This window comes from Amblyomma mixtum, chromosome 9 (genome assembly GCF_055824585.1).
Source record: "Amblyomma mixtum isolate Tamu chromosome 9, ASM5582458v1, whole genome shotgun sequence".
NCBI classification, from domain to species: domain Eukaryota; kingdom Metazoa; phylum Arthropoda; class Arachnida; order Ixodida; family Ixodidae; genus Amblyomma; species Amblyomma mixtum.
Genome location: NC_143020.1, coordinates 71,098,155 through 71,112,657, shown reverse-complemented (window position 1 = coordinate 71,112,657; position 14,503 = coordinate 71,098,155). Strand labels below are relative to the sequence as shown.

The following is a 14,503-nucleotide window of genomic DNA, read 5'->3' as shown; positions in this document are numbered from 1 at the left end:
CTAGTTAGGTGCAAATGTTCACAGAATATCGGAGCTGTCAAGAAACTACTCTCTTGTTGAAATTTTTTTCAATTTCAATCCAAAAGCAACACTGGGCTATGCAGCACACTGTAACGGAGGAAATTTCAAATAGTCCGAGGTTCTTTAATGAGCACCAAAGTTTCAGCATGCGGGTGCTTTACATTTGACCTCCCTTAAAATGCAGCCACCATGAGCAGACCAATCAGTGACCAAAACCTTAGCACCCAAACGCCAAAGGTATTAAGGCACTGTGGCAGCTAAACTGCAGGTCTGAACCAGAAATGTGAGGCACTCTTGCATCACTAGAACTGATAACAATCGTAGACTCTTTCATTCATCAATGAGCTGCACTACTCATTTCTTGCTCTTAACGACTCTCAAGTTCAATGATTTTTTGCAGTAGGCTGAACAACCACTGACAATGACAGGCTGTCCCAGGTACCACCTGTACGCAGCAAGCCGCTTGAATAAGAGCTTCCCACATTTAAAAAAATGAAAAAAAGGCTAACGAGAAATGACGGGCTATGCTCTTTTTTTTTTTCCCCCACCATATTCCCTTTACACGGTGTAGCACATTTTTTTAAGCTCGGTCCACATTTCATCCCAATGCGGAAATTTTTGCTGAAGTGCCTTCCCGGACTATCAAAACCGCAACCACACTCAAAGCGAGGCATGGCATTGCCTCACGCAAAGACAAACGCATGCAGATGCTTAAAGATAATGACCAAAACGGGATGACGCCATGCGCCATACCTCAGGAGATGATGAAAGAACCGCCTAGCGAGGTGGCTGACGCGTATTCCGTATTCCGCCACCACGGAATCTGGTATTGGCTGGGCAGGACCGTAGAAGCTTCCCAACGCACTCTCCAGCTGGCCTACAGAAGACAGTTGGCAAATTTAACAGCACTGAACTGACACAGCAAAAAAAAAAAGCACTCAGTTAATGATAACACAAACTTTGTTAAATGTGTGGCGTAAAAGTCTGGTGATACGAGCTAAGACCAAATGTGCCTGTTGCCAGCTTCTCAGGGAAATGCATATGCTTTTAAAGCATGCTTAATAGTGCAGCAACATCGGTGTCATGGTGAATTTCATCCAAGTGCAGACTCCTTGATGTTATCATCAAAAATTACTAAATATCCAATGCCTCACTACATCACCTGTTATTGTAAAAGGATAGCAATCAGAGCTAGCTGCAACATTCTGTATCTGCAGTGCTCTCCATCATCACCATCACGATGTTTCACAATTTAAAAATCATCTGTCATATACTACTGCAAATACTAAATGTTCAGCTAAATGTTCAATAATATACTTGAAAACAGAATACACTATTGACAACAATAACTTTGCTTGGTCCCATTTTTAGTTTTAATGTGAGAGCATTAAAGTTTTCATCACACCAAAAGTGATGTCTGAGACGAAACCAGCTGATTGGTCAAGAGAGGTCCTGTGACCATGTGGAGTCATCACAACCTGCCCATTGTGGCAGGTGAAATTAAATTAATGACTTAATGAATGAATTAATTAAATGAATTAATTAAGTGGTCACATGACTTTGTGAAATCATCACCACCTGCCCACTGGGTTGTGAGAAACCTAGATAAAGATGTGAAGTTGAAAATAAAAAAAAATATGCAAATGTCAGCACTGTCAAACCTTAGCGAATACTACTTGCTACTGCAGCTAGCAGTCTGAATATAGCGGACGATGGAACGAAATTTGCAAAGAAGCTGATTCACGCACTCACAGAAGTTGCAATAGAACCTGAGACAAGTGCGAAATCTAAGGCTATCGAATTTCACTTTTGAGGCGACATAAGCGTCGTCATAGTTTTTATGGATACCAGTATACAATCTTGTCTCTGATTTTCTTTCTTTGTCGACTATTATTTTTCACAATACACTTCCTCACCATTGCAACCTGTCCGTCACTGGAAACATTTGGATGTGAAAACAAATTTTCTACCTTTTTTGCACAGCAGCAAAACACCACTGATGTTATGTCATTCTTGACATTTCTTTTAATGTGAAAGCACTACTTCACAAGGCCAAACTGGCTCACTGAGTTTGTGTGAAGCTTGACCTTGAGGGTCACCTTGACCAAACCATAAATAAATAATTTAATGAAATAAACACTGCCGCGACTGTGATTCGAACCAATGGCAGCGCGAACACATCAGCTTCGCTGGCCACTGCACGAGAGCACTGTGCTATCGCCACAGCCGATCGGCTCTCCCACCTTGCATATTCATAAAATGGCGTAACTATGTATGGTAATGTCACAGGAAGATCCCGCCTCATGCTAAACTGCAACACACTCTTGTGTTGTGCACTGCACATTTGTTGTCTCCTTCAACTAATACTACTATCGAACTAATACACATACACTCGTGCTGTGCATTGCACACCGTCGCCTTTGTCAACTAATACTACTATCGAACTACTAATATCGTTGCCAGACATGCCAACTCAGAATAGCGAAACCAAGAGCCAACCAAGCTAAACACATGCTTTCGCAAGTTTACTCTGTTTACTGTTTTTTTCGAACTCTTCCAGTTCCATCTTCACAGCAAGCAGCCATACTTGCGGCAGATGTTTGCTTCTTTCCCCAGTTAGCGTTTTTAAGCCCATCTTTTATGCTTCTTGAAACAAGTATCAACAATAGAAGATGCAAACCGGGCTGCAGTTGCGTAAAACATGGCATGCACCTTCACGCTTGGAGTCCAGAGGCTGGCGAAGCAGGTAGTTGACGATCTTTCCGAGGCAGAGGAAGGACTGTTCCGCTACCCGACCCCAGTCCAGGCTGAGGAGGAGGCAGATGGCCTGCGATGCCAGAGAGAGCAGAACGAATGCAAGCACACATCGGGGAGGTTCTATTTTGTCATAATCATTTTCGTTATTCATTCCCGTGCTTCTTCCTTGCCACTGGCCAGCCCAGCCTTCAATATCAGAGCCAACGAATGATGCTGCTGTCATGCAAGGCGCAACAGTGTGCAACTACCAATGGTAGGAGAGAAAATGCATGAATAGGGAAAAGGGTCATTGCTAAGTATTACATCACCAGGCTCAGGACTACCCAAAAAAGCTCCCAGGACATGATAAGAGACATATATGCTATCGGGGACAAAATTCTCGAGGATTCGCAACAGCAAAAATGCAGAGCTTTGTCATCCGCTGGTGGCTCAAGGCCACACTCGTACAGGTGACTGTCGAAGTCGTCTTCTCTGAGGTGTGCAAGTTGAATGAGGCATTCTTTAGCAAGCATCCTCGAGACTTTGTTCCCCGATAGTTCGTGCTTCAAAAGAATGCATATCACAACCTGCTGCGCCTTGTGGACTGTGCATCCGTGTAGCAGCGGATCCCACAAGCAGACCAGAGGATACACACTGCTCAATAACCTGGTTCACATCCATTCACCCACAATACATCAGAGGAAATCCATGCGGCCTAATAACTTCCCGGAAGTCTAAACAAACTGAACTTGGTATGTTCCACTGAGAACGTTACCACCATGTGCTGGGATGCAGGTAATTTCTATGTGCGAGAGAGTGTGCCTTATAGCCACTGCTATCTCTTTTTTCAACCTGGTGAAAATTTTTAGAATTTACATTGTGTTTTCCTCAACATTTCATGTATAGTCTTTTCTTTGTATACTTTAAAGCATAATGTAACAATAACACATGTAACAAGCAGCAACTTTCTGTTTAAGACAGGTCAATGTCCAGTTGGTGTCTTGTCAAGATAACAACCATGCTAGGAAAAGCTACGACCTACCTCGTCAACTTGAAAGTGCTTCAGGTACTGCGACACAAGCTCAAGTGGCCCCAGCTGCCCCCTGGTGAGCAAACCAAGTGGCAATTTGAGGATGGCCAGTGGACCGCTGCATTGAAAGAAAAAGATACCACATCTTAGGCCTATCTTAATCACCGGCCAAGAGCTAATAAGCACATCATTACCTCTGGCAGCAGTACGTAAACCATGCGTGCATTGCCAGAAAAAAAAAAAAAAATTGGAGGGGATACTTAAGCTCAACCTCAAGGATATAATGCGACAGTGTTAATGGGTTAACGTCTATATATAGGCATAACTGGTCATTCTCTACATAACCCTCACAGATCCCTGGGAGTCCTCAAACTACTCCTAGCACAGTGGCGCAGTGGTTAAGCGATGTGCCACTGCCCTGGGATGGCAGATGCTGCCACCCATGGGACTTTCGTGAGATCCAGGTTGCTCTTCCCAAGCAACCTCTTGCGACCAACCATTAATTTAACTGCCACATGCCACGGTGGCCAGTTTGCTCACTATCCGGCGGGTAGGTTGCGATGATGCCACACGGTCATGTGACCTAGGTGGCCACTTCTCTTGAGAATGTTTCGTGGCTTTTTCACTCACAATCAATGACGGCAATGACAATGCCAATGCCTTTCACCCACGATCAACGACAGCAAAGCCAATGCCGATGCTGGGTTTTCAGTGACATGGGCTCCTTAGCTTTAATAAAACTTTAACCCGAAATACTCACCAATTTAATCCATGAAAAAAAATGAAGCTTGTGCTGTGCTTAGAGTGCACACAAACTTTAGAAAATATTATATAGTGTGTTAAAATTAGAGAAAAATATATACCACTCTTCAAGAATGTGCTAGAAACGGGCGCTTGAATAACAGCTATCAAGTAAGCAGCCTTTAACCCTTTCACTGCCAGGTTTTTTTTACTCACCACTGTATACTCCCTGCCGGGTTTTTTTTTTTGCATGTTTGTTTCCACGAAATTTTATGCTAGTAAAGATCTGGGATGCCCTGCAGGACATGCAGACATTTTTATTCAGGATAATCTTATAGATACTAGTTGTACTGAATGAAATCTTCCAGCAGGAATCTCGCTCATCAAATTTCCTCTTCTTACGCGGATTTTTCGGTGGCAGGGGGTCTTCATCGCTGTCATAACTCGGCAGGGCATTAAGGTGGGCTGCTTCCTCATTGTCACTATCATTGGAGTCCGAATTCATAAGCAGTTCTTGAATTTCTTCGTCCGTCAAAGCTCGGACGCATGTCGCACGCTGCCTTGCCATGGCTGCTGCTTTGCTGAGACCAAAACGAAGCAACTCGGATGTAGAAACATGCGCTCCATCTGTTGGTTGTTTAAAATTTACCCCACAAGTTCTATGAATTTATGGGGCCTCTCCATAGATGGCACAACATGCTTGCATCATTTTTTTTTACACGATATATTATCGGGAGAGGCAGGGAGTGAGTTAAGAAGCCAAAGTGAGTTTACTCGGGAGAAGGAGGGGTTGTGCATATGTGGTCACCCGAGTTATCTCAGTAGCGGCAGTGAAAGGGTTAAGTAACAAGGTAAGTCAACCTTCACTACTACTATACTGAGCAACAAGGCAGTGAAAATTAAAACTAAGGACACAAGTGGCCTGTTAACAAGTACTTTAGGGAAGTTTTACATGCTTTATACATTACACGTTACCCTGATGGTCTCTAAATTGATTTCAGTTCACTGGTATTCTTTAGTTTTGCACTAACATCTCAGTGCATGGGCATTTTTGCACGTTACCTCTGTCATACTGTCATACCTGTCACCTGTCATAGCCAGTAATCAAACCCATAAACATGATCTCAGTAGCCAGCTACCAAGGGAGGCCACTACCCCAAGTCCACTCGAAACCACGGAATCCCTGAACAAGGCAGAGACCGCCCGTTCCAGTGGTACACAAGTGCAACATGTGAAATCCACAGGCCAAACAAACATTTGACTCATTCAAGGGTCAAAGTGTGCCAGCCTCTGTAGAGGTATACTGAAAGTACACCACGCCCCGTATACCACACTGTGCACCATGGACGCACTGCTGACAAGACTGGTCTCTACTTGTCCCAAGATTGACATCAAAGCCAATGTTCCGAAAGATGCCGGTCCAGAAAGCGGAAGAGTACAGCTCAACACCCTCACCCAAACGTACCCTTCAAACAGCAGAGCAGCACAACTGGAAGCTCCTGCAGTCGGGCAGCGCAAAAGGGCGTCGCCGCTTGACTGCCACATCAGCCGATGCAGGGATGGGTTGTGGCTGTGGAAGAGAACAAAAAAGAAGAGAAAGAGAAAAAAGACGATAGATGAAAGGGAAAGAAAACGAGAAAAGGAATAAAAAAAAAAAGAAGAGCCATTCAAACAGCCTCTACTACAACACAGACTGCAGGGAAGCAATTCCAAAAGAATGCTGTCAGTGCCTAGCTACTTGTGTTAATGCTATAACTGTGAGTGTAAATTGTGCCAATGTGGATTGTGACAAGTGATTCTTTATTCAGGTGAGGCAGTGAGCATGTTTTTAAATAAGCAAGCCAATAAATGGTGTCATTATCAGTATCATCATCACCATTCACGATTTAAGCATTTGTGGAAAAAACAGCCTCAAGCATGAAAGGGGAAAGCCAGCTGCAGGATACAACATAGAACTTGAATGATTTCAAATACTGCTGTGCTCAATAATGATGCTCTACAGAAATTACTAGCTACCAATAACTACAGCACAAACCATATGCAGTGTTCAGTTTCAATCAAAACAGGAAAGGAGATATATTAGTACCGCTTAAGGAGAAAAAAGTTAAACGCGAGCAAGCGTTTATTGACGGATAGCAGCTAAATGAATAAGAAGTGGTAATGGTAATTGTAATACCCCCCCGGGTGAGGACCTTTAGTGGCAAAATTAATAAACAAATAAATAAAATGGTTTTATGGAGTTTAACGTCCCAAAGCGACTTAGGCTACGAGAGACGCCGTAGTGAAGGGCTCCGGAAATTTCGACCACCTGGGGTTCTTTAACGTGCACTGACATCGCACTGTACACGGGCCTCGAGAATTTCTCCTCCAAAGAAATTCTAGTAGTACTGAACAGTGATACAACTAACAGCCACAAACAAAAAGTGCATGCGGGAGTCAACAAACAGACATGATCTGTTCTGATGGCATTGTGAAAGCCTTCACATGCACTCACATGAGCACCCAAACCAGCATTATGTGAAGACACTGAAGACACATCAAAACCTCAAGCCAAGAAAAAAGGGTTAAATAATTTCTAAACATAATTAAACCAAGAACAAGTGGTACCATATGTTGGTAATAAAACCTCTGATAACACAAGCATTCCCTTTCTGGCACTAGCCACCAAAGAGAAACCACATTCCATAAGCCAGTGTTACTACTGGACTCAATAGAACAAAATACCTATGCGATAACAGATTTGCTGCCTAGAAAGATGTGCAATACTGCATGAAGCAAGTTTCAACTGCCCAGCATTTAAGTAGCCCAGCCCAGCCCCCCCCCTTAACTTCGTCTCTCAAACATACCTCAGGTAGGAGCCAATATTCAGTGTAGATGCGGCACTGGCTGACTCGTCATTCAGCCTCAGCTGGATAGTGGACAGAGCGGTGTCAAAACACTGCACCAAAAAGAAACAAAAGCATTGGGTACTGTACGCTGTATCAGCCAGTGTACACAGCTTAAACTGAACTTTATGCACAGAACTGGCTTTGAATGACCATTTTATTTTTTAAACTCTCTAACTTATGCCTATGCTTGTGCGAAATACTCTCCTCCTTACACATTTTATAGGATTGCTCAGAATCAAAAACTTTAGTTATCAAAATTATGGTGCTTTCCAATTGGCGATCCGGAGAAGCTGTACGAATCTGCAAAGAGCAAGGTGTCTAGGGAGTCTAGAGACCATACTGTCACAGCGCAATCAAAACTCTGAATCTGAATCCAAATCGTTCATTGAAACGTGCTCTTTGGTCTCGCAAAGAAAGAAAACTTGCTATGAATCTCCAAATAGACTTTGTCATTAAGAAAATAAAATCTCTCCCTCCCTTCAGATATGTGTGGCAGACTATAGCTACAGAGGCTAGAGTGTGTGTGTATGTGTGCAGTGCAGTCATATACAAACATACACACACACATACACACACACATCTAGATAGGTTTAGCAGGGTTTGACTCTACTAAAACACACAAAGCAAGCAGTGCAAGTACAATAAGACTAAAAGCCTTTAGGACAAAGACCCTGGACAAAGAGCCTCTCATAACGCCTCTACCATCAAATAAAGTCCATTTCTTTTCCTTCTTCGTCTAGTGCACTGAGCTGTCACATTCTCAGCACTCAAACCTAGAGGCTGGACATGAAGACACAGAACACGAGAAGACAACCAAACATGAAAAAGTTACTTGCAATTTTAAGGTCCATTACAGCAGCTTGAAGCATTCACTTAATGTCAGCAAGTGCTTTAGCTGAAGTGGAAAAATGAAATGCAATCAGACTTTTTAAAACACAAGATGCGGCGACCTCCGAGGATCGGCGAAAATTCATCTCTGCTGCTTGAAAAGAGATGCGCATGAGAGACACAAGCGTGGTACGGTTCGACGAGGCACCTATTGTGCCTGTGAAGTGGCAGGCATGTGCTCGACAGCTGCCAAGATCTGCCGCATGCACATGCGGCTAACATGAACTCTGCATACGCAGTAAGAGCTGGCGGTTTGTTTTGAGACAGTGGAGCTGGAGGACAAGAGGTGTGTGCATGTGCAGAGCAGCCGTGTGGAATAAGGCGGACTGAGAGAGGAGGATGAGCCCACCTGAAGCTGCCCCTCATCAGAGGCGAAGAACATGACAGAGCCACTCGGGTGCCAGGTGACCTTTGTGCCAACCTGGAAGCAGCAGAGTTTTGAGGCGTCTTTAATTCCGAAGTCTGGTTATTTCAGACAAATTTCTTTTAAATCTTCATTCATGTGCAGCAGTTCTGACAGATTCCGAAAACCCTCAGTTCAAACAACTCACAGTAAACTAAAAAATTTGCACTTTCGTGGACACCACAGATCCCAAAAGACAAGACTTCTCCATCAGAAAAAAAAAAAGAAAGAAAAATTTTATACATACTAACGTTTATACAACATTAAATAACCCCAGCAAGGTAGTAGTATACGGCAATAAAGCTCTAAAAGCATACAAAAGCAAAAGAAGAATCATATGCACACTGGAGTTTCCACTACAAAAGCAGTTACAGCAGGTAACAAAGTCAGTGCCTGCTCTTCAATACTGTATCTGCCTCACTAGGCCTCCTAACCTCAATGAGCCCTACAATGTCCCCACAGCCCCTCAACATGCGCAACTAGGCTACCCTCACTCAATAAACTTGTCGCATTACAACATCACAGCACGCAGGATCATAGGCCTAACTGCCACCTTGGGCAGATGCCTCGCAGCTGCTGGGATTTGAGGGCTGTGGGTTGATTGCTGCATTTATATAAGAGCTGGTGACCACATACTACACCACGGTGGCCAACTTCTGTCATGCATTTTGACCTTCACTAGCAAGCTTTCATAGTGTAATTGAACCTAGGCTAACGTAGCACATACTGTTTTTTAACCAGCAGATAACTATGGCGACACTGACACAAGATCACAGTACCACTCACACAAAAAGGTAATCACCTGACTATCACATCACTGGTACAAAGTGGACCGTTTTGTTCATACGAGGCAAATAGTTGGGGCCTGTGTTAATATGCTATTGCACCAAGGCCCAAACGACCTAAAACAGGCAGATTTTGATTACAATAAATACTAGAAGATCCTACTTGGGGGTGGTTCTCCAGGTATATTAACGATAAATGTGCCAGTTATATTTGCCCACTAAAGCAAGTAAATAAACCCGAAAAGCTCTAAAAGGACAGAGCTTCAGGTCAAACTAATAACTAAGCAAGGCAACATGCATTGCAAGAAAAACTGTTCAGGATAAGGAGACCAGGCCTCACAAAGGATGTGGTCGTGAAGTGTGTTGTCTGGCGCACAGCATCATAGAGAACCTGGGAGAAGCAAGGAAAGCCAGGTATCAATGCACAAAAAAACTGTGTTAAAACGACAGCTCTATGTTTACAAGCCTCATAGTCTTTGCAAAGGTCTGTTATTATATACACGGTACCCCTCCAGCCTTTCATCTTTGAAACAGACTACTGTTTTTCTCTTGTACGCCTTGCACAGCCATTACAAAACTACTCAGTCGTAAAACACTCATATGTGAAAATGACACAGAATACAGTCAACTGCCCACAAATAGGACTTGAAAGGGAGCAAAGATATGTTCGAATTATGATTAGCTGAAAGTAAGGGGAACCTTTTTAACACACTTGCTGTCGACAGGACCAAATTGTCATTTCAACCAAACCAGAAGTTTGAACAATGCTACTTCTGATAAACAAGAATGCAACATGGATTCAAAACAGGGCTGCATTTGTTGGACATATGAAAAGTCACTGGTAGTGTAATGCACTACCACCAGGTGACACCAGGTAACCTACTTCAGAGTGTTGCCCGTATTCTGTTGACTGCTCTTGTGCTCTTGCATAATACAATAAGGCGGTTCGACAAATGAGTCATGGTCTGCATATATGGTACCAACAAAAGCAAGCAGGCTGCAGAACCACTTACTAAGGAAGCATCGTCGCAGAGTAGGACTAGCTTGTCCTCGGCATTATTCCACTGGGACGTGACTACACGACCTGCAGAAAGCAGAGCAGAGAAAAGTGAGCGCCTTTTTGGCTACACTAGTTACAAGCTGCCAAAGCATGCCTCACTGTACCTTGTAGGGAGATGGATATCATGGAAACCCTCTCAAACTGGAAGAGAAAACGAAAGGAACCGTAATAAACATTGGTGAAGCCATGCATAAATTGCTATAAATTGCTATAAAGCATAACATAAGCATAACATAAATTGCTATAAAAATAGAGGGGGGGGGGGGGGGGTCACAACACTTGTTCCTACAAGTTACTTGATTAGGCAGTGATTAACGGAAAGTGTGACATTAGGCTGACATCCCAGCAGTGACAATAAAAGCATCACAAAATCAAACCATTGTCACCGCCACAATGTTGCTATTGTGCCACTGCCCAAACCATAACTGGCTTCAAAACAGTGCAGTAGGAGAACCATAAACCGATCACCGCAACTAAGAACAGCCATCATTATCAGTGCCAGAAATTTGTACATTACATGGCTATGTAATCTACAGGATCATTTGTTCTCTTACCATTACATTACCATACCATAACCATTCTCATACCGGCAAGCCACTATAAATACATCGTTTCATTCTTAACTAAAGGCCGCAAGGAATAAAGTTGGAAAGTTCACAGGAAAATAAACAGTGGCCATAGCTGGCATCAGGCAGGGGTATGTGGAGGGCATCGGACAAATATTTGCCTTGCAGTAGATGCAACTCAGCTATTACTGCTACTTCTACTGACGATGAAATAAAAGCTCCCACATTTGTTTCAGACAGGTGAGCCACTATTTTACATCCAAGTACACAACAAGTTGCCGACACAAGGCAACTTCATAGCACCGAATATAAAGCTCGGAGCACAAGGAGTCACCAAAGCAACAAGTTCATTGCACGCAGCTTGTAACATGCCATCAGCTAGTTGAAGAATGTCGACTTACTTTCCCTCGGCCCAGTTCATAAACACAGACATCAACTGCGACACTACCACCTCGGGAGGCATCCTCTTCAACAATCAGGAGCTTGTTCGACTGGTACTGACTAGATTGCAGATGCAAAAGAGATGCAGAAAACATGGAGTTACTGCAGAACTCCTTACAGTGAAATTTCTTGCAGAGAACTTTGGCATTACACACAGCGCAGTGAGATAAGGTAGACAACCAAACAGACAGCATCAAAGACAACATACCTGAATGACACCAAAACCGGGATTTTGTCAATGCGTCCATAGGTTAGCAACTCTGCATTAGGCCTGAAAGTCGGATGGATGGTACCATCCAAACAAAAAATGTAACAATGCAAAAAATTTTACAGCAAAAACTTGAAAATATTTTAAGCCCCATGTTCCTAGCATTGACTCTTAATGATTTCTTTTCACTGTATAAAGACATCATTAGTTTATCATAAATAGTAAAGGTTAAGAGGCTATAAAAAAAAACTTTTGTAGAATGTTTTCATGCAGTCTTTTCAAATCTCCACTGCATATCTGGCCACGTAGGAGGGGGTGGCAGAAAGATAGGTGGGCGGATGAGAATAAGAAATTTGCGGGGATACGGTGGCCGCAGCTGGCAAAGAAAAGGGTTAATTGGAGAGACATGGGAGAGGCCTTTGCCCTGCAGTGGGCGTAGTCAGGCTGATGATGATGATGATACGTTTTTACATGGCACTCATTACAATCTCTGCTCTGCATTCTTTTTTCTTTCCTAGTAAAGCGATAAATTTTTTCATTCTTTCCACAGAAAAAACTGCCCCAAAACGGCCAAAAAATCTAAGCATGAATATATATATATAAAATTAATTTGTGCCTCACCCATTGAGTGCATAGACCACCATGTTCGACCGCTCACGGTTTGATGTCGATGGCATCCACGGCCACACTTCGCCATCCCCAACTGACCACCAGTTCAATACCTGCACATTGCAGAGGGGCGTAGTCATGGCAATTTCCTCGCTGGCGTCCCAGAACCCTCCTCGCAGCGCCGCCCCTCCCCCTCCTCTCTTTCTCCCTTCTCCTCTTTTTTTCTTTCACGGCTGTTGCGCTCTTCGGCCTATTGCTCCGGCGAGTCTGCCTCCGCGCACCACCGCCGCGAATCTGCGCGTCTTCTGGACCATGCGGTCTGTGTTCTTTAATATTAAGGCGAAAGCCTTTAATGCCTCATACTGTCGTTAGCAGACGCGCCGACATGAGTGTCGACAGACGCGTCGGCAGGAGTGTCGACAAGCGATTCTGCTCGTATTTTCTTTCAGAGCTGTTCTGCTCCTGGCGAGCTTCTAGGGCGGCCGGCTCGCGATTTTCGCGTTGCCCTTCGAGCCATTTGTGTGGCCGGCACGTTCCTCGCGCAAAGAAGGCGACTGCGACGTACTTAAAATGGCGTTAAAGGGCGATTCACACGACGGTCCGTTCGCCCGCGGCCCGCGCACTACCTGGTCTCATTCCGTGATATTCTCTGGTATTACCGAGACAAACGAAGGGAATACGCACCCCCCGCTCCGTCCTTCACCACAGCGCAGGCTGCACATTGGCGACAACTACAAACCCGGACTGCTCAATACCCAATACTGCTGCATGCCCGATACCCAGACCAATTCTCGTCATCATCCAAACTTTTGCGGCAAACCAGGCGCCCCTACGATTTACATCATTGGCAATAAACGTTTCCACCACCACCTACGTGTTCATTCGTCAGCACATTGAGAGGCGCGCTGACCAGGCCGCGGTCCAGCAGAAGACGCGCAGATTCGCGGCGGCAGTGCGCGGAGGCAGACTCGCCGAAGAGCGCAACAGCCGCGAAAGAAAAAAAGAGGAGAAGGGAGAAAGAGAGGAGGGGGAGGGGCGGCGCTGCGAGGAGGGTTCTGGGACGCCAGCGAGGAAATTGCCCGTAGTCATTACACCCAGTGAAATTTTGCAAAATGCAAAAATTAACTTTTTTTCACTGTGCCAACATGAAAACAGGATGTCAAACTGCCTGGAGAATGTTGAAATTCAGATAGCCAAAACGGCAGCTTTCGCGTTTGTTTTTATACACTAACCAGCCTTCACCTTATCTAATTAGTGCAGTTACACTGCATAATCTTTCACACAAATTTGTGTACCAAAAACAAATGTTTCCTCCACTCTTCAAGCAATGCCATCAAATTAGAAAAATCTCCCAAAATTTAAAAACAACTAGAGAGAGAACGTCACATCATGTACAAAATATTAGTCTAGGAACTACTATAATAGTAATCCCTTTAGTATACATTAACAGCAGATTAAGGATAGCAGTAAGTTAGACCCAGGGCATATACGTCAATAGCGCACCTAATCATGGCCCCCAATGCAGTTTTTCAAAAAGATAGGCCCCGTTACAGCCCTAAATTTTAATGCACATTGTATCAAAGAATATAGTCACAGGCTAGTTGGCAACGCATTCTGAAATGGCCAAGAACAGACAGCCATACAGACACAGATGAGAGAAACACAACGCACACAGAGCCGTCAATTGCGGTGCACATATCATATATATATATATATATGCACGCACACACACAGTTTGTTCACACGCCAATCACCAACATCATCATTTTCCTTATGAAAGCAGCAAAGAGACATAAAGTGACTGGAAGCTGAGTGAGCAGCACTTTTCCTTTTTTTGTTTTTTCACTGGACAGGCTGCACCAGTTCGCATTAAGCCCTACAAGTGGTAGCACTAAACACGTCATGTCTACTGTCTAACTTACACCTTTCTAGCTGTTTCTGAAGGTTTAGAACACAAAGTTCATTCAGAAGTACTTGTATTTGGGCGTGTGGGTTCATAACTTTTCAGGGGGACACAGGGGCGCAATAAAAGACACGGACATAGTAAGCAATAGTAAGCGCTCGTCCTTGTCTACTTCTATGTCCGTGTCTTTTATTGCGCCCCTGTGTCCCCCTGAAACGAAGTTC

General features: G+C 44.0%; 1 protein-coding gene across 1 annotated transcript in view; it reads right to left on the bottom strand.

Moving 5' to 3' along the window:
* Positions 1-14,503, bottom strand: part of frtz (WD repeat-containing and planar cell polarity effector protein fritz) — a 35,588-nt gene that overhangs the window by 17,759 nt on the left and 3,326 nt on the right. Inside the window, exons 9-20 of the mRNA XM_089560360.1 lie at positions 12,389-12,489; positions 11,768-11,830; positions 11,520-11,619; positions 10,657-10,693; positions 10,506-10,576; positions 9,833-9,883; positions 8,654-8,725; positions 7,375-7,466; positions 5,994-6,098; positions 3,800-3,905; positions 2,734-2,848; positions 775-898 (exon numbers count right to left, since the gene is read on the bottom strand). Of these exons, the coding sequence (XP_089416486.1) occupies positions 775-898; positions 2,734-2,848; positions 3,800-3,905; positions 5,994-6,098; positions 7,375-7,466; positions 8,654-8,725; positions 9,833-9,883; positions 10,506-10,576; positions 10,657-10,693; positions 11,520-11,619; positions 11,768-11,830; positions 12,389-12,489 (1,037 nt within the window). The remainder of the gene's footprint in view (positions 1-774; positions 899-2,733; positions 2,849-3,799; positions 3,906-5,993; positions 6,099-7,374; positions 7,467-8,653; positions 8,726-9,832; positions 9,884-10,505; positions 10,577-10,656; positions 10,694-11,519; positions 11,620-11,767; positions 11,831-12,388; positions 12,490-14,503) is intronic.